We start from the raw sequence: 20,815 nt of genomic DNA, 5'->3' as shown, positions 1-20,815 counted from the left end.
CAGAAAATGAGTAAACCTTCAGGAAATGACGACGAGGGCTTGCTTTGACCAATAGTGAAGTAAGTGGGTGGGACATAAGCGACTGCGACCGTTTGTTTTGTTCTTTTCGTGTCTCTTAGCAACAAGTGGGCGCTTGTTTGCGCACGCGCACACACGGATTACAACTGGATGAGCTTGAGCCAGGCTGAAGCTCACAGATAACCTGGAACTGTAGCACGCCACACGAAGTTCTTAGGAAAAAGTAAGTTCATCGTTGTGTTGTGCTATAAATTTGCTAAATTCATATTATCTTCCTAACAAGCTAAGCCTTTCAATGTACTTATCTGATGTTTTAGGGCAGGACCAGGTTGATGTTAGCTATCACAGCTAGCTAGCCAGCTACACTGCAGAACTACACCAAAGTATTTATTGCTATATCTCTGACTGTGTATTAATGATCCTTCTGGTAAATAGTTTGGAAATGTGTTCTATTTTCACACTAACAGTGAATGACCCAAATATACATTTTTTTTTTTACACCAATAGAAAATGACCCTAATATAAAATTCCTAACATCTCAATCTTACAGGCGTCACAGAAAATGGGAAGTACAATTATTAGTCAAAGACTTCATGTTGGACTGCAGCAGCTCACAGCTTTGGCGGCTGTCACACATTCCTTTTTGGGCCCCAATAAAAACCACAAGTTTATTCAAGACGAGTCTACCGGGGAGTCGTCCTTGGTGTGCACATGTTTCCGCGTCTTGGAGCACTTAGACCTGACCTGCTCTGTAGGTCAGCTGGCCAATGAGACAATCCAAGCTCACCAGAAGGTCTTCCACTCTGGTGCGGGGTGCCTGCTATTTATGGCTGGGGTCTGGAGCAGGGCTGCCCTCGAATGTCTCCACAGAGACATTTCAATCCCACATATTGTGTCAGCCATGTCTGAAGGGCTGGATATATGTTGCAAAGTCTGCAGGTCAAACAGTGTGTCGATTGAAGACGTTCGACCGGTTGCTTCTGATAGTGGCACATCAGTACTCCAGGGCTCTCCACACACAGTGTTACGTAACCCTGTCACAGGGATGAACCCTAGCCATGGGGCCCTCAACAACAAGAAACAAAGCAGAATAAAACTCACTCACAGCAGACATTTTTGTGCAAATGATGAAGCTGATGAGAACACCACACCAGGGTTATTTTCCCATGCAGTGAGTTCTAAAGGAGTTGATATTCCTCACCTCGCTGAAGCTGTGAGCCATGGATGTGTGGATGCAATGCGCTTAGTGGTTGAGGTGAGCAAGATGCAGTCAAAGAACAATGGAAGTGGTGACAGGTGTAGAACATTTGATGTCAACAAGCTGGTAACGTGCACTCTGCCAGGCTTGTCAGAGGACCATTCATGTGTTTTACCAGGTTGTGTTATTATGCTCTCTGCAGAGCAGGCTTCCCTTGTACATCACATGAAAGAACAGAAGTGGCAAGTTGTTCTCATTAATGGAGATCTCAGTGAAAAATATCGCCATCTTGGTTTCAATAGCAAGAATGACATCAGCCAAGTGACCGACAAGTTGGACTTGAAAGGCCTCAGCAAAGAAGATGATTGGGAAGACAATGTTTTAACAACTCTGTTGAAAAACAATGTGAATCTAGTTTTAGTCAATGGAGAGGCAAGTGAAAGACTCACCCAGCACTGCATGAGTCACCGTATACTTGTGGTTGAAAGGATGAAGCCTGACATTTTGAAGGACTTTGCGGAAACAACAGGAGCTGTCCCTGTCACCTATGCCACACAACTGAGTAAGCACTGTGTCGGCACCGGGGTAGAAATCTCCATATGGAGAGACTGCAGTGGCAACAGAAGGAGAGCATCAATGGCTGTGAACATTGTCGCTGATCGCACTGCGCTGGTCACAGTGGTCCTCACCACCTCTGTGCACAGCAAGCTGCAGACCTTGGAGGACTGTTTCTGGGGCTGTGCCTATCGTCTACACCACACACTGAAAGACAGGAAACTACTCCCCGGTGCTGGAAAGACTGAATTGCTTTGTGTTCAAATCCTTCAAAACCACATTAAAGATAATGGTGAGCAAACAAGAGGCAAAGATGGAACCTCTGCCCCACAAGCTAAACAAGGAAGAGCAGGAAACCCACACAGGGCTGATGTGTTTCAACTCATGGCAGATGGTTGGATGGACTACATTTCCACTCTGATGTTGAACAGTGGAACTTGTTCAAAAGTGGACGCTTGGACCACAATCAATCAGCAGCTGATAGATTTGAATGGGGGATTATCTCTAGATGCTAATTTCTCAAGACTGCTATTAAGAGATGACACCGAGGATGGTATGATGTCCCCAGATATGAAGCGCAGTGCAGGGAAGGTCTATGACAATATGACAGTGAAGTTGGAAGCATGGAGGAAAGCCCTGGATCTTGTTTTCCTTGTGTTACAGACAGACACTGAGATCATTACTGGCATAGATCCTAAACAAGTGGAGGGACAATCAAATGTTATGGTGCTTTGATGGTTTTAACACATTGCTGCGCACTCATTTTTGTATATTATCATGAAATGCATAACATGTCTAAATGTGTTTTATTCTTTGAATCCAAATATGCTGAAAAATGAATAAACTGTTGTAATTTCAGAGGTATAATTTAAGTTATTAGAGCTTGTCGGCCATTAGTAAATTGCACTGGCCCAGCAACATTTTACCACATGGGGGAGACAAAGGATATGAACGTTAATCCATTTCACATGGTTTCCAACTCTGGCTATATCAATAAACATGTCAAAATCCAGTCACTGAGGTGCTTGTGTGTTCAGATCTCAGTAAATGTTTTCATGCTTATCCCCATCCTAGAATTACATCTAAATCATCTTACATCCCACCTCGTGCACAAGTTATATTATACGTTCCACCCAGAGCCAAAGTTTTTTAAAACCTTTATTTAACTAGGCAAGCCAGTTAAGAACAAATTCTTATTTATAATGATGGCCTACCCCAGCCGAACCCTAACCCAGACAACGCTGGGTCAATTGTGCGCTGCCCTATGGGACTTCTAATCACGGCCGGTTGTGATACGGCCTGGAATTAAACCAGGGTCTGTAGTGACGCCTCTAGCACTGAGATGCAGTGCCTTAAACCGCTGCGCCACTTGGGAGCCCAGAAGCATAGCATGTGACGTGTCATATTTTGTTAACCTCTTATCACTGACTACAAAGTGAGCATTATAGGCTATTGAGGTGATGTTCACAGTATTGCATTCAAAATGGAAGATCATAGCTCGTCTTCTATAACCAAATGAACAATAAATGCACTGTTCCAAGTGTCACTGATATGGCTGAGGGAAATACATTTTTTTCTGTCAGTGTTTGCATGAGTCTGTATTTGCTTCCTTTGTGTTATTTGCCTATGTGTCTGCACTTCGAACACTGCATAGGTCTAAGTCCCAGCCAACAGGACATGGTTTCATGACTTGCTTGGTCCTGTTTGTCATAACATAGAATAGTTTCCAGAAAAATAAACATTTCTAGACAAAGTAAATGTGTCTGTCAGATCTGTATAATCCACAACCCTGTAAATGTGAAAAGGACAACAATGTCCACATTTCTTATTAGGTCCCAGGAGCTGCCTTGTTTTTATGTAACGGTAAACTTTAATTATGAGCTATTCACCTTGTTTTGGCTGGCCATATTTCCATTGGCCATAGTCTAACAAAGGTGCTCCATAGGGATCGTAACAGAGACGGTGAGGGCTTTACTTTGGGATCAAGAGGAATTTTAACTCGAGCATCACTCAATGGTGGTGTTGCTGTGAATGAGTGGGGGTGTGATGACCAATGAAAACATGACATCTGAGAAGGAAATGGGTCAGACCAAACTGGTGGCAAATTTGTAAGTTCAAACTAGAGCCAGTTTTTTTTTTATGTGTCTGCTCACAACCCAACCTGCATTGGAGAGTCGGAAGCAAACCAAAGCCTGATGCTTCATCATGGCAAACAGAGAGTGAGACAGTACCTGGAGATGAATGCGTTTCTATGTGAAGTAGTGTCTGAAAATTATTCCCTTGGCACACAATTCCCACACAAAGACCTTCAGTTTCAACACGGAATGATTCTGAAACGATTATCAGTCCATCTGAGGATAGCCAAGTGAATAGAAAGTATTATTTTGTGCTGAGCCATTGTGGTCGGCCTGTGGTTTAATGTTTCATTGATATGCATGCATCTAATCAAAATGATATGATCAACCCTGCATACAGTAATCTGCGTTCTGTTGTGTCCAGTGCACACTTTGAAAACAGACATTCATAGTTTTGACTCTGTTTAAAGTTGATTAAAAGTAAAACATATCGAAATGGCATAATTGAAATGAGCTGCTTCATACAGTTCACAACTCAAAATAGAGTTTCTATGTGAAGGGTCCTTTAAAATCTTCAATATTTACACATTTCCTTGAATTCAATTAGACAAGCTATTGTAATGTACTCTGTTGTACTTTCTGCTGCATATTTCATTTGTTCTTCAATAATGTGGCACAGAATCACTGATTCTACCCAGAAGTTCTAAGAAGCTAAGCTGAAGCCACCACTCAGGTTGCACAAGCCAAGGGTCTCTTAGGACGCAGTTCAATCAGTAAGCCCCAGTCTTACCCTCCTTTCTCTGCTTGTGCTGTGTAGGGTTGTCTGGTTCAGTTAGAAAGTGAAAGTGTGTGTGTGCTTGCCTCGGAGGGCGCATGCGAACTGAGGCCCATAGGGAAAGTCTCCCCAGATTTCAGCCAGCTGCCCTGCTGTAAACATTTCAGCGCTTAAGAGTGGAGGAAGAAGACGATGGAAGGTGGAACACACGAATCCCCATACAAACTACACTCGAATATCAACTCTTAGCACTTTCTTAAAGGAACGAGAAGAGGCCAGTGAGGGGTGGACCTTGCTGTCGAGGCTAACAAGCTCCTTTCCAAGTGCTGCTAGCGCTTAGATTCCTCTCTGCTTGATAGTAGAGGGCATGCTGCACCAGAGGGGTGTTCTCAAACAAACTATCTGACCCTGGGGGTTAACTAAAATCAGGCTCTGTTAGGCTCGCTGGGGAAGGGAGGGGACAGCAGTTAGCATAAGGCTACTGTGGTGCTGCTGCACTGGTAGCACACAGCAGCAGCAGGGTAGAGGATAGAGGGAAGAGGAGATGGCCACAGGAGAAATCACCACTCTACCCGCCACACCTGAAGATGGAGGCAGTGGCGGCTTCCTTCCAGGAAACTTTAAGGAGCCCAAGAGGTTGTACTGTAAAAACGGAGGCTACTTCTTGAGGATAAACTCTAACGGAAGCGTGGACGGGATCAGAGATAAGAACGACCCCCACAGTAAGTAGTTCCAGTCCCTTGCATGGCAGACAAAGCTTCTTTATGCGTTTAAAGGGTAACAGGGACGTAACCGTGAGGGGAATCATGGAGGACTCAAGGCAATTTTACAAATGAGTGTGTTTATTTATGGCTTCTACAGCATTCAAACGACAGTCGTTCGTGTAGTTCTTTTACATTCGCCTTTGCAAGTGCTTTCATGAATGTGGTGGGTTTTGATCTCATTCAAGTCATCTTGATGTGTGTAACACGGACATTCTTTAAATGTCACTGCTATTACGTCACATGTAATTCAAATGTCCATAATTCAAATATGATGTAGCTTTTGTGTGAAATGTGCATTAACACATAGATAGACCAACTCGAGTCCACATAAAGGCCATTGATAGAGATTGAAGCACTAGGTTTGTGTTCTTATCAATTCAGTATAATATTAAAGTATCATTGATTAGCTTTAAATTTAACATGCAACAACACATTGAAACCACCTCACACATTGAAACCACCTCATAACTCACTATCTAGTTGTTTTTTCTTCAGTGTGTGTCTCTCAGATTGCATCAGTAATTGGGAGGAGGAGAAGGGGCCCATGTAGAAGAGGGGGTTTTCGTCACAGGAAGCACTGCTCAGTAGATCCTTGAGTGACAGATAGGGGATGGGACTTGTGAACAGAACAGGTGCTATCAAACAGCTGTCCAAAAATCATCACAAGCAATGAACTGCTATGGTAAGAATGGAGACGAGACTGACTAGTTTGAATGAAAAGGCCATTGGCCATTTCAATTATTGAAAAACAATTAGCATCTCATTTACTTTACAGCGACATTTATCTTCAATCAACAAGGCATATACAATATTCTATAAGCGTAGTATTAACCCATACACCAAACTGGATACACCACACTAAACCTATACACTAAACTATACTTTCTGTCATGATCATTCATTCAAATAGAACCAATGAAAAGGACTGTTGATACGCACATGTGCTTCCTCAATATGATTAAAGCAAGCGATGATGAAATAAACCATTGCCGAACGTTTCACTTAGGGATGTGATCACTAGACCTGCTGTACAGATGTTCAGTAAACACTAGATGCTCCCTTGCATGCAACAACTTCTAATGATGTATTCCTTCAGAGAGGAATGGATCTTCATGACATGAGTCATTAAACAAACCCTAAGTGCACACAGATGCCTCTTATATAGAAGTTTACAATGTATCATCATGTACTATCTTGCCTTATGAGGCCTGTGATAAGAACTCTTTTATTATATATATATATTTTTTAACAATGCTATAAATATGCTATTCAAATATGCTCCATTGGCGCAGCACACGTAGGCTTATCTGACTCCACAAAACGTTTGGAGTATTTACAAGATGATCACTTCAACCAAATACAAGCTTTCAATAACTATTACGGCATTATTAATATTGTTTCTCAAAATGTGAAAATTGTGAAGAACGATGGTGAACCACAACTTCGAATGGTTATCTTGCTTATCTGAAGTTTAATGAAAAATATTGTATCAAATATTGTTTGCCTCTGCTATATACTGAACAAAAATATAAACGCAACATGCAACAATTTTACTGCGTTACAGTTCATATAAGGAAATCAGTCAATTAAAATAAATAAATTACACCCTAAACTATGGATTTCACATGACTAGGCAGGGGCACAGCTATGGGTGGGCCTGGGATAGTTTAGGCCCACCCACTGGGAAGCCAGGCCCAGTCAATCAGAATCAGCATTTTCCCACAAAAGGGTTTTATTAGGGTTTCATCAACTGCCTGGGTGGCTGGTCTCAGACAATCCCGCAGGTGAAGAAGCCAGATGTGGAGGTCATGGGCTGGCGTGGTTACACACGGTCTGCAGTTGTGACGTATTGCCAAATTCTGTAAAACGACTTTGGAGGCGACTTATGGTAGAGAAATGAACATTCAATGCTCTGGCAACAGCTCTGGTGGACATTCCTGCAGTCAGCATGCAAAGTGCACTTTTCCTCAACTTGAGACATCTGTGGTATTGCGTTGTGTGAAAACTGCACATTTTAGAGAGACCTTTTATTGTTCCCAACATAAGGTGCACCTTTGTAATAATCATGCTGTTTAATTAGCTTCTTGGTATGCAACACCTGTCCGGTGGATGGATTATCTTTACAAAGGAGAAATGCTCACTAACAGGGATGTAAACAAACTTGTACACAACATTTGAGAGAAATAAGCTTTTTGTGCATATGGGACCTTTTCTGGGATCTTTTATTTCAGCTCATGAAACATGGTACCAACACTTAACCTGTTTTGTTTATATTTTTGTTCAGTATAATACTCTGCTCTATCCATCCTTGTTCAACGCCACTAACAACTAGCATCAATGGAGTTGCTATCAATTCACTCTTGAGACTAAAGTCATTTTTCCTCCTCAGATAAGCTTCAACTCCAGGCGACCTCAGTGGGGGAAGTAGTAATCAAAGGGGTCTCAGCCAACCGCTATCTGGCCATGAATGCAGATGGAAGACTGTTTGGAGCGGTGAGTAAGCAAACTTCTTCCTTATAGCTACCAAAGCAGTTACCAAAGCAACTCCATTCCATCTGTTTTGGTATTGTCATGGTCTACAACTCATGCTTTACTCTAACAGGGACAGTCCCATGCCTAAGATGAAGGGTTTTCATTAAGTTCATGCTGAAAGCAAATATTATCTTGTCATACACTGACAACAGATTTTGCTTTCGTATTACACTTAGTGTGGTAGCAGTGAATGGAGGTACTTCTGGGATACTGCAGAAGTCCGAGCAGATAACTGACTGGTGTGTTTCCTGTCTCTCCTTAATGAGTAACCAGACTAGGCAATGGACGCACACTGGCAGACACATTCCAGACATGGCACCTTCACTGATGTGGTCAATCATCCAGGATCTGTTCTCACACATTCTCGCAGGGTGGGGGAAAGTTACAGTGTGGTGTTAGCATTTTGTAAATAGACTGTTGTGTTCAGGTTGAAATTGGAAGCTGGAGGTATTGTATGTTGTTCTGTACTTGTCCTTATTCAGCCCCACTCACCAGCTTTATGCACATGATCATCTGTATAGATCGAGCTTACTTTCTAATACACTCATTACTTCTCACTTTACGTTTCCATTTTAGCACTGCCTTCCATGTCGGCATGGATAGTCTATATATATTCAGATATTAGGTGGTAGGGATTGAACTTTGTAGTCAATGTAAATAAATACACTTTTTATCTTTCCCAGTGTTGCTACCCTCTGAATTTATCTTCCAACTGTTTTTGTTCTGTGTGCCTGTTATAAGTGCCAGGGATTGCTTCCATGTAGGGTTAGGTAGGGCCATAAAAGTTATCCTCTATACTAGGTAGCCATGGTTGAATGGACAACAGGCCCCCTGTTGTTGGATAGGGCAGGGAATTCTGTTGGCCCTGCTATCAAGAGATATTTGAGCCAGATGTGATTGATGTCATCAGATCTTCCACATGAACACAAAATCACAGTGTGGACAGGAATAATCATTTATATTTTCCATTATTTCATGTAATAACAAAAATGTAATAACAAAAACCTGTCAGAGGGTAGAAAACTGGGAGTTACTTCATTTCTATTGGACATGAGCAAATCTATTTCTTGCACACGGCCACTAGAACTGAACTGACAATTTGTTTTACTAATTTAAGAATGGATGATTATTCACACATCTTTGGCTTGGCAAAACATCTAGTAAAACTTGAAAAATATCTTCATTAGTGTGTGACATTAAACAGGAGTTTAGACTGTTCTGGAATGTCCACTGAAACAATGGAGGTATTGAGGTCTGATGTGTTTTACTGGATTAATACAATTATTATGTATTTTTTGTCAGTTTGCAAGCTTTTCCCTTTTCTCCACAGAGCATGTAAAAATCAACTATATTTAATTATGTCTAAATGAAATGGCTTATTTAGAGGATATCACAATGACTAAACATTTGTGTTGACATTCCAACTACATTTATTTCAATGTAAGACCTAGGCTAAACTCCAGTTATGTACATGAAATGTGGATCCTTTTTTTATAATATAAATAACCATCATTGCCCAAAGCTTGTCACTGGTGGACATTCCCCATTGAACATGGCTTTTAGTTCAAGAGTAGGTTTATTCATCTTGGTTTGAGAAACCTGCCCATTACGTTTTATTTCATAAGACAAAAGACAAGATTTCAAAAGAGTTTCATTGACATTTATCATTGGTTCGGTTTACAATATGAAAGAGTATCAAAGAATAATAGAACTGGATTAACAAATGTTGTAAATTGATCTCTGATTTGCTATCTCATATCTTTCGAACATTCTCTCTCTCTTCAGAGACGGACAACAGATGAATGCTACTTCATGGAGAGGCTGGAGAGTAACAACTACAACACCTACCGCTCTCGAAAGTACCCTGAAATGTATGTGGCACTGAAAAGGACTGGCCAGTACAAGTCAGGATCCAAAACTGGACCCGGCCAAAAAGCCATTCTCTTTCTCCCCATGTCAGCCAGACGCTGAGCTCATCTTGTCGTACCAATCTTAAAATCAGCCTGGCTGCACACAAACAGACAGGACATGAAGAAATACAATGGAGCGTATTAAATGACTGTGACGACATAGTCATCCTGTAGTTAGGTACTTTAACGGCAATTCAATTCAACTATATAATGTGAGTTTGACTAGAGCTGCTTCAAATATTCTAGTGTACTTTGATACTCTGCTTATTTTTCTTGGTTTAACAATTTTGAAGGTACATTATTTAAGATGAAAGAGAAAGTGATAACACACAAGATTCCACTGAGTAGCCCTGGGCTTAAAAAATGTACTTTTTACTGCACTGCAGCACAGGTTAGCTTGGTCATGCCCAGAACTCTACTTGATACAACTTTTAAATAGAACATTGGGTTGGCAAAGATAAATCGAGCATTGCAAAACAAACAGTATACCTAGTACAATACTACAGTATATGATATTGCACCTCTCAATCTTAACATATGAATGATTCATTTAATTTTAGAACTTAGAGGCCCTGAGTTCTTCCCAAACAGAGTAGCCTATTTCTTCAAATTGTGTATATTTTTTATCTTTACAGACAAGAGGTCTTGTGATTTGTGAAAAATGTCCTTTACAGTGATCATCATCGGTACCATTGGCTACACCCTCTTTCCCGTGTAACAGTTCAGAAAAACCTATTCCAGTCTGTCATAAATATACACTCCAAGTATTATGGTGAAAGACCATCCACATGCTCATATGACTAGCATTGACGTGTTCGTGCTATTAGCATCGATGCACTAGGCTAGGCAGGTCCTGGAGGCAGCACCCTGTGGTACAGCTGGTAGAACCTCCCTGAGTAGACAGCTGGCAGCTCCTCCATAGCCAGGTCAATCTTGTCGAAGCCCTGGTTCAGGCCGTGAAGCAGAAGCCTGGCTAGGCGGCTAGTGATAGGAGTAGTGGAGCTAGTCTTGGTTAGCTCCAGCCACTCACAGCGCAGGCACTCCTGGGTGCAGAAGTTGATGTCGTATGTGAGGGTGCTGATGATGTACATGTCGGACATACCAAAAGCACCTGGGAGGTTGTGCTGCTGCCGGATGCTCAGGAGGGACTTGAACTCTGAGCGGACTCCCGTCTCCTCAAAGACCTCACGGACCGCAGTGAAGGCTTGGAAAAAGAAAGTAACAAAAGGAGATTTTATATGTTTGTACTGTTCTTTAAATGTCTTTGTTTTGAAAACCTTATTACTGTACATCTTATCTGACTGCATGATAATGCTCACTGGACACAAATAAAAATTGTGTGATACAATGTGAGCGCCCTTAACAACATTTTACATTGTAATTCATGAAAATTCAATTTGGTTCTGAAAAAGGGAATTCGATTGTACTTTAGTCACATACAACGCTGCTTCAGTAGGTGGGGCTTTGTATCAAAAGCTGCTTAAAAAAACCAAGTTGAACTTGTAACTAGTAAAACGTTTATTTGAAGTCTGTTTAAGTCTTAAAATTGTTTAGATATATGCTTGAGTGTAGTTCATATGAATGTCTGAGGAGGCCGTTTCAAAAAGTAAATATTCCTATGAATAGGCATGTGTGTGTGCATTTAGATATTGTCTATGTATGGTATACGTTATGTGGTTGCATCACTGACCAATGTTTTCTCCTGGACTCGAGAGCCCTCCAGGGAACTACCATGCATTTACTGTCTGAAATTAAGTCACAATAATATACTTTGAATTAGGATGCAAATTGAATGGACTGCATCCAAGTCTTTTATTTGTGAAAGTGTCCTCCAGGGTCCTTCAGCATTGATAAGTATGTTACAATTGTATGTGCATAGGGACAAATCCTAACTTATATGCACCTAATTCACACTTGTCAAATGTATGCTTTAATGTTAAAAGTGATGCCTTGTACTCAGATCTAAAGATAGGATTCTGCCTGATGCGTTAAATATTCATTTTGATGTCATTGTATATTGTTATTCTTGAGAAAATCTAAGCAACTAAGTTTGGGGTTTAGTTTCACCACTCTTAAACTATATTTAAAGACAGATCGCTGCTGTTTAAATGATGAAGTAGTTGTATACATTTATTGTAGCTCTTGATTAATTCAAATTCTACTTTTTGTTTGCAATTATAAAACAATATTTTTCTATATTCGATTTCCTTGATCTTGTTCAAAGTTTTGATGAACTGTAAAGCACTACACTTTCATCATTTGATTCCTCTTTGTAAACATACATACCTACAAAGTGCTGTATTTGTTGAAGCTACTTATATCTGCAACAAGGTAGGAAAATTCAAGAATAAACATATCTTAACAATATACATCAAGTTTTGTGTGGTTTACTAAATTGTGTTCTGGTAAAGTGGCTGTGGTTCTAGATACAGGTTGGCCTAATGGTTATGAGCGCATCACAAGTCAGAAAAGTACAAACGGACCGAATAGCAATTAAGAATCATGATCGTAATTCTTATCCCAAATCAACAGCCAATGACCCATGTTGTTCTAAAACCTACTTCAACCCATTGCACATTATTTAATCAGATTTCAACACAGCAAATGACAAATCCTTTGTCTCTGCCACAAATCACCTAGCTACAGCGCAATTACCAGACATTCTTTTCTGTATGCCGTTTGGTGCAGACTGTCAGTGAGAATGGCCCAGAGAGGTTCACTTTCAGGAAACACAACCCTAGAGAAGCTCTGGATGGGCTTACCCTGCCAAACTCTGCCAATGGCCAAGGGCCAGACTGAGTGTATGAGGCCCTCTTCCAGTAAATGATGACACTCCTCTTACTTCCCAAACACTGACCGCTCACCTCTGTTTCCTACAATAACTAGCATTGCAGAAGTAATGTATCCCTGAAACGTATTCTTCTGTAAGAATTCCTACAAGTGATGTTTACTAACTCAGGACAGACTTGCTGACGTGATGTCATTAGGCAAAAGTGCTGTTGTATCATAAATGGCACGCCACGATGCTGTCATTGTCTGAATAAATTGACTGATGGATAAAAGGGTTAAACCACTCATATTAAACCACTCAATTCCTGGGCTTCAATACCTCTTTGCCAATTGGCCTGGACCCTTTGCTGCTGACACGGAACCCCGTCGATCCATCACGACTGGTCTGCTGACGTAACCGCCCGAGGGGGTTTCAACAGGCTCTTCCATTGTGACGTCCCTCTGACGCCCATCTGCTAGCCCCGGCCTGCTAGCTGTCTGAATCGCCTTGTCTCCTGCTCGCCTAGCTACTCACTGGACCCTATGATCACTCACCTACACATGCCTCTCCCTAATGTTCCATCCCCCACACATGCGGTGACCGCACCTGGCTTAAATGGTGCCTCTAGAGACAAAACCTCTCTCATCGTCACTCAATGCCTAGGTTACCTCCACTGTACTCACATCCTACCATACCTTTGTCTGTTCATTATGCCTTGAATCTATTCTTCCGCTCCCAGAAATCTGCTCCTTTTACTCTCTGTTGCGAACGTACTAGACGACCAGTTCTTATAGCCTTTAGCCGTACACTTATCCTACTCCTCTTCTGTTCCTCTGGTGATGTAGAGGTTAACCCAGGCCCTGCAGCCCCAAGCATCACTCCCACTCCCCAGGCGCTTTCATTTGTTGACTTCTGTATCCGTAAAAGCCTTGGTTTCATGCATGTTAACATTAGAAACCTCCTCCCTAAGTTTGTTTTATTCACTGCTTTAGCACACTCTGCCAACCCGGATGTCCTAGCAGTGTCTGAATCCTGGCTTAGGAAGGCCACCAAAAATCCTTTATTTTCCATCCCTAACTATAACATTTTCCGACAAGATAGAACTGCAAAAGAGGGCGGATTTGCAATCTACTTCAGAGATGGCCTGCAGAGTTCTGTCATACTATCCAGGTCTGTGCCCAAACAATTCGAGCTTCTACTTTTAAAAATCCACCTTTCCAGAAACTAGTCTCTCACCGTTGCCGATGTTGTAGACCCCCTTAAGCCCCCAGCTGTGCCCAGGACACCATATGTGAATTGATCGCCCCCCCCATCTATCTTCAGAGTTCGTACTGTTAGATGACCTAAACTGGGACATGCTTAACACCCGGCCGTCCTACAATCTAAACTAGATGGCCCCAATCTCACACAAATTATCAAGGAACCTACCAGGTACAACCCTAAATCCGTAACAATGGGTACCCTCTTAGATATCATCCTGGCCAACTTGCCCTCTAAATACACCTCTGCTGTCTTCAACCAGGATCTCTGCGATCACTGCCTCATTACCTGCGTGCGCAATGGGTCTGCGGTCAAACAACCACCCCTCATCACTGTCAAACACTCCCTAAAACACTTCAGCGAGCAGGCCTTTCTAATCTACCTGGCCCTGGTATCCTGGAAGGATATTGACCTCATCCCGTCAGTAGAGGATGCCTGGTTGCTCTTCAAAAGTGCTTTCCTCACCATCTTAAATAAGCATGCCCCATTCAAAAAATGTAGAACTAAGAACAGTTATAGCCCTTGGTTCACCCCAGACTTGACTTGACCAGCACAAAAACATCTAGTGGCGTTCTGCATGAGCATCGAATAGCCCCCACAATGTAAAACCAATATACTCAGTCAGTTAGGAAAGCTAAGACGAGCTTTTTCAAGTAGAAATTTGCTTCCTGTAGCACTAATTCCAAAATGTTTTGGACACTGTAACGTCCATGGAGAATAAGAGCACCTCCTCCCATCTGCCTACTGCACTGAGGATAGGAAACACTGTCACCACCAATAAATCTACGATAATCGATCATTTCAATAAGCATTTTTTTCCCATGCCCCCCCCGCCCCGCTTATCCTTCACCCAAATTCAGACAGCTGATGTTCTGAAAGAGCTGCAAAATCTGGATCCCTACAAATCAGTTGAGCTAGACAATCTGGACCCTCTCTTTCTAAAATTATCCACCAAAATTGTTGCAACCCCTATTACTAGCCTTTTCAACCTCTCTTTTGGATCGTCTGAGATCCCCAAAGATTGGAAAGCTGTCGCGGTCATCCCCCTCTTCAAAGGGGGAGACACTCTAGACCCAAACTGTTATAGACCTATATCCATCCTGCCCTGCCTTTCTAAAAATTTTGAACGATGAGTTAACAAACAGATCACCGACCATTTCGAATCCCAACGTACCTTCTCCACTATGCAATCCAGTTTCCGAGCTTGTCATGGGTGCACCTCAGCCACGCACAAGGTCCTAAACAATATAACCGCCATCGATAAAAAACAGTACTGTGCAGCCGTCTTCATTGACCTGGCCAAGGCTCTCGACTCTGTCAATTACTGCATTCCTTGCGGCAGACTCAATAGCCTTGGCTTCTCAAATGACTGCCTCACCTGGTTCACCAACTAGTTCTCAGATAGAGCTCAGTGTGTCAAATCGGAGGGCCTGTTGTCCGGACCTCTGGCAGTCTCTATGGGGGTGCCGCAGGGTTCAATTCTCGGGCCGACTCTTTTCTCTGTATATATCAATGATGTCGCTATTGCTGCTGGTGATTCTCTAATCCACCTCTACGCACGCGACACCCTTCTGTATACATCTGGCCCATCTTTGGACACTGTACTAACAAACCTCCAAACAAGCTTCAACGCTTCAACTGGTTAGACTGTAAACTCTCCTTCCAGACTTATATTAAGCATCTCCAATCCAAAATTAAATCTAGAATCGGCTTCCTATTTTGCAACAAAGCCTCCTTCACTCATGCTGCCAAACATACCCCCATCAAAACTGACTACCCTACCGATCCTCTACTTCAGCGATGTAATTTACAAAATAGCCCCCAACACTCTACTCAGCAATGTAGTGGATGTAGTCTATCACAGTGCCATCCGTTTTGTCACCAAAGCACCATATACTACCCCCCACTGCGACATGTATGCTCTCCTTGGCTGGCCCTCACTAGATATTCCTCGCCAGACTCACTGGCTCCAGGTCATCTATGAGATTTTGCTAGATAAAGCCCCGCCTTATCTCAGCTCACTGGTCCCCATAGCAACACCCACCCGTAGCACACGCTCCAGGAGGTATATTTCACTGGTCATCCCCAAAGCCAACACTTCCTTTGGCTGCCTTTCCTTCCAGTTCTCTGCTGCCAATGACTGGAACGAATTGCTAAAATCACTTAAGCTGGAGTCTTCTATCTCCCTCTAACTTTAAGCATCAGCTGTCAGAGCAGCTTACAGATCACTGTACCTGTACATAGCACACCCAACTACCTCATCCCCATATTGTTATTGATCTTCTTGCTCTTTTGCACCCTAGTATCTCTACTTGCACATCATCATCTTCCCATCTATCACTCCAGTGTTAATGCTAAATTGTAATTATTTTGCCTCTATGGCCTATTTATTGCCTACCTCCCTACTCTTCTACATTTGCACACACTGTACATATATTTTTCTGTTTTTTTCTATTGTGTTATTGACTGTACGTTTGTTTATGTGTCACTCTGTGTTGTTGTTTTTGTCTCACTGCTTTGCTGGTCGCAGTTGTAAATGAGAACTTGATCTCAACTGGCCTACCTGGTTAAATAAAGGTGAAATAAATCAAATAAATCAAATATTACAGTGAACTTAAGCACTACGCCTGGCATTGATTGCAGTGATTGGGTACACTGAGAAATATTCAACCAAAGAGTTGCCATTGAGTCCTGTTATGATACCTCCACACTGCAAATTGCTTCAGAAATTCCAGTGAAGTCTTTAAAAGAACAGATGATGGCAATGTATGAAATGTTTGGTGTACTCAGCATACACAAGCAGGAGTTAAGGATGTTTGCTTGAGGTTGCGTAATGCTGTGGGGTGCTATGCTAAGTGAGACGGCGCTGCAGCAGAAGTCAAGGTAAAGTCTGTGAGAGGAGATGAATTCTCCCCATGGAGAGAGACAGGATGAGGGCCAGCACATGCCAGGAAAACTGCCTAAATAAACACAGATAATGATAGCCATTTATAACAGTGGAAAGGAAGGAAAACAACTACTGCCATGTACCGCTCAGTGTCGATTGAAGAGGCACATTGAGTTCCAGAGTTCAGACAGTATCACTGTGGCTGAAAAGCTTTAGTTTCAGTAACAAATCTCACAATGATTTAGTTGTACTTCCCTACACTGACACTTTTAACCTCTGAAAGTCTAACACTGCGTGCACACAGGTCATTGCCGCAGGTTACAGTCTTCACAATCCATGTGCCGCATCACAACAAAAACTGTCACACTACACATTAGAACCTTCTTCGTGAGTCGCAGCAGCGCGATTTGCCTCTCAATTAAAGTAATGGAATTCTGCAACCGATGTGGATGAGGGAGGGGAGGGTCTACTAAGCAAACATATAGAATTGTTTAAAGATGGTTACATGGATCATACAAAATGATTTGATAAAATATAGAATTTTGCCTTTACTACTATAACCAATAGAAACACTGAATAACACGTTAATTAATGGCAAAAACGACAGTCAACAAATATATCACAAGGAATAAGGTTTTGAAGTGTCTGTCCTATATTTAGGAGATATAAGAAAGCTCGGGAAATATTTTAGTTTTTTTGGACACATATTTAACCCCTTGTTTTTGTTGCCAAAACAACTACCTCCATTCATTTGTATGGATTACCGTCTTGTATATTAGTTAGTAGGCCAAACCTTTAGGACACTACAGAGGGAGAAGACCGATTTTCAGGAGTCTCCTACATGTCTTTTGGCTAACACCAAACACGTTTGCTTATTTTTTTTCTTTAAGTAATGGCTTTTTTTCTGGCCACTCTTCCATAAAGCCCAGCTCTGTGGAGTGTACGGCTATGGAGTTTTGCAGCTCCTTCAGGGTTATTTTTAAAATTTTAATTAGACATCAGGTAAGACCAAATTCGTATTTACAATGATGGCCTAGGAACAGTAACTGCCTTGTTCAGGTGCAGAACGACAGATTGTTACCTTGTCAGCTGGGGGATTCGATCTTGCAACCTTTCTGGTTACTGGCCCAACGCTCAAACCACTAGGCTACCTGCCACCCCAATATCTTTGGTCTCTTTGTTGCCTATCTGATTAATGCCCTCCTTGCCTAGTCCTTCAGTTTTGGTGGGCAGCCCTCTCTTGGCAGGTTTGTTCACTGCTATGCGGATGACACACAGCTGTACATTTCAATGAAACATGGTGAAGCCCCAAAATTGCCCTTGCTAGAAGCATGTGTTTCAGACATAAGGAAGTGGATGGCTGCAAACTTTCTACTTTTAAACTCGGACAAAACAGAGATGCTTGTTCTAGGTCCCAAGAAACAAAGAGATCTTCTGTTGAATCTGACAATTAATCTTAATGGTTGTACAGTCGTCTCAAATAAAACTGTGAAGGACCTCGGCGTTACTCTGGACCCTGATCTCTCTTTTGAAGAACATATCAAGACCATTTCAAGGACAGCTTTTTTCCATCTACGTAACATTGCAAAAATCAGAAACTTTCTGTCCAAAAATGATGCAGAAAAATTCATCCATGCTTTTGTCACTTCTAGGTTAGACTACGGCAATGCTCTACTTTCCGGCTACCCGGATAAAGCACTAAATAAACTTCAGTTAGTGCTAAATACGGCTGCTAGAATCCTGACTAGAACCAAAAAATGTGATCATATTACTCCAGTGCTAGCCTCTCTACACTTGCTTCCTGTCAAAGCAAGGGCTGATTTCAAGGTTTTACTGCTAACCTACAAAGCATTACATGGGCTTGCTCCTACCTATCTCTCTGATTTGGTCCTGCCGTACATACCTACACGTACGCTACGGTCACAAGACGCAGGCCTCCCAATTGTCCCTAGAATTTCTAAGCAAACAGCTGGAGGCAGGGCTTTCTCCTATAGAGCTCAATTTTTATGGAACGGTCTGCCTACCCATGTCAGAGACGCAAACTCGGTCTCAACCTTTAAGTCTTTACTGAAGACTCATCTCTTCAGTGGGTCATATGATTGAGTGTAGTCTGGCCCAGGAGTGGGAAGGTGAACGGAAAGGCTCTGGAGCAACGAACCGCCCTTGCTGTCTCTGCCTGGCCGGTTCCCCTCTTTCCACTGGGATTCTCTGCCTCTAACCCTATTACAGGGGCTGAGTCACTGGCTTACTGGGGCTCTCTCATGCCGTCCCTGGAAGGGGTGCGTCACCTGAGTGGGTTGATTCACTGATGTGGTCATCCTGTCTGGGTTGGCGCCCCCCCTTGGGTTGTACCATGGCAGAGATCTTTGTGGGGTATACTCAGCCTTGTCTCAGGATGGTAAGTTGGTGGTTGAAGATATCCCTCTAGTGGGTGGGGTTATATCCTTCCTGTTTGGCCCTGTCCGGGGGTGTCCTCGGATGGGGCCACAGTGTCTCCTGACCCCTCCTGTCTCAGCCTCCAGTATTTATGCTGCAGTAGTTTATGTGTCGGGGGGGGTAGGGTCAGTTTGTTATATCTGGAGTACTTCTCCTGTCCTATTCAGTGTCCTGTGTGAATCTAAGTGTGCGTTCTCTAATTCTCTCCTCTCTTTCTTTCTCTCTCTCGGAGGACCTGAGCCCTAGGACCATGCCCCAGGACTACCTGACATGATGACTCCTTGCTGTCCCCAGTCCACCTGGCCGTGCTGCTGCTCCAGTTTCAACTGTTCTGCCTTATTATTATTCGACCATGCTGGTCATTTATGAACATTTGAACATCTTGGCCATGTTCTGTTATAATCTCCACCCGGCACAGCCAGAAGAGGACTGGCCACCCCACATATGCTCTCTCTAATTCTCTCTTTCTTTCTCTCTCTCGGAGGACCTGAGCCCTAGGACCATGCCCCAGGACTACCTGCCATGATGACTCCTTGCTGTCCCCAGTCCACCTGACCGTGCTGCTGCTCCAGTTTCAACTGTTCTGCCTTATTATTATTCGACCACGCTGGTCATTTATGAACATTTGAACATCTTGGCCATGTTCTGTTATAATCTCTACCCGGCACAGCCAGAAGAGGACTGGCCACCCCACATAGCCTGGTTCCTCTCTAGGTTTCTTCCTAGGTTTTGGCCTTTCTAGGGAGTTTTTCCTAGCCACCGTGCTTCTACACCTGCATTGCTTGCTGTTTGGGGTTTTAGGCTGGGTTTCTGTACAGCACTTTGAGATATCAGCTGATGTACGAAGGGCTATATAAATAAATGTGATTTGATTTGTTGCCATATTCTTTCCATTTTTTAATAAGGCATTTAAAGCTGCTCCGTGGGATGTTCAAAGTTTTGGATATGTTTTTATAACATAACCCTGATCTGTACTTCTCCACAACTTTGTCCCTGACCTGTTTGGAGGGCTACTTTGTCTTCATGGTGCCCCTTGTGTGGTGTTACCCCTTGCTTAGTGGGGGGTGCAGACTCTGGGGCCTTTCAGAAGAGTATATATACTAAGATTATGTAACAGATCATGTGACACTTAGATTGCACACAGAAGGAATTAATTTAACTAATTATGTGACTTCTGAAGGTAATTGGTTGCACCAGATCTTATTTAGGGGCTTCTTAGCAAAGGGGGTGAATACATATGCACGCACCACTTTGTTTTTACTTTTTTTTTTTATATATAATTTTTTGAAACATGTTATGTTTTACATTTCACTTCACCAATTTGGACTATTTTGTGTATGTCCATTACATGAAATCCAAATAAAAATCAATTTACATTACAGGTTGTAACGCAACAAAATAGGAAAAACACCAATGGGGATGAATACTTTTGCAAGGCACTGTAGCTCAGCCACCTTCCACCACAGATGTGGGAGGCCAACATAGGCGGAGGCAGTAGATTGAGACGTAGCCCATGCTGAAAGGTATCTCCACTTCAAACTGATTAAGGGGGATTTTTCCCCGATTTTGTTCATTAGATTGACACACGGGTGTGTGTTAAGCGGAGCGACACCGTGGAACCCAAGAGCAGACTCA

At 42.5% G+C, this 20,815-nt stretch overlaps 3 protein-coding genes across 3 annotated transcripts; 2 read left to right on the top strand and 1 right to left on the bottom strand.

Moving 5' to 3' along the window:
• The first annotated feature begins 138 nt into the window (after window positions 1-138).
• Window positions 139-3,529, top strand: bbs12 (Bardet-Biedl syndrome 12). Its single transcript, XM_029662204.2, has 2 exons — window positions 139-241; window positions 569-3,529. Exon 2 carries the CDS (start codon window positions 581-583, stop codon window positions 2,504-2,506), a length of 1,926 nt encoding a protein of 641 aa, XP_029518064.1. The 5' UTR covers window positions 139-241; window positions 569-580; the 3' UTR covers window positions 2,507-3,529.
• A 1,169-nt stretch (window positions 3,530-4,698) lies between these two features.
• LOC115130781 (fibroblast growth factor 2-like) lies at window positions 4,699-12,196 on the top strand. Its single transcript, XM_029662226.2, has 3 exons — window positions 4,699-5,343; window positions 7,775-7,878; window positions 9,703-12,196. The coding sequence occupies exons 1-3, from the start codon at window positions 5,166-5,168 to the stop codon at window positions 9,886-9,888; spliced, it is 468 nt and encodes a 155-aa protein (XP_029518086.1). The 5' UTR covers window positions 4,699-5,165; the 3' UTR covers window positions 9,889-12,196.
• On the bottom strand, window positions 10,212-11,134 carry LOC115130782 (nucleoside diphosphate-linked moiety X motif 6). Its single transcript, XM_065019745.1, has one exon. It carries the CDS (start codon window positions 11,132-11,134, stop codon window positions 10,670-10,672), a length of 465 nt encoding a protein of 154 aa, XP_064875817.1. The 3' UTR covers window positions 10,212-10,669.
• Window positions 12,197-20,815: the final 8,619 nt, after the last annotated feature.

This window comes from Oncorhynchus nerka, linkage group LG6, assembly GCF_034236695.1.
Source record: "Oncorhynchus nerka isolate Pitt River linkage group LG6, Oner_Uvic_2.0, whole genome shotgun sequence".
NCBI lineage: Eukaryota > Metazoa > Chordata > Actinopteri > Salmoniformes > Salmonidae > Oncorhynchus > Oncorhynchus nerka.
Note: the sequence above shows the minus strand (reverse complement) of the source record. Positions and strands in the feature narration are given on the sequence as shown.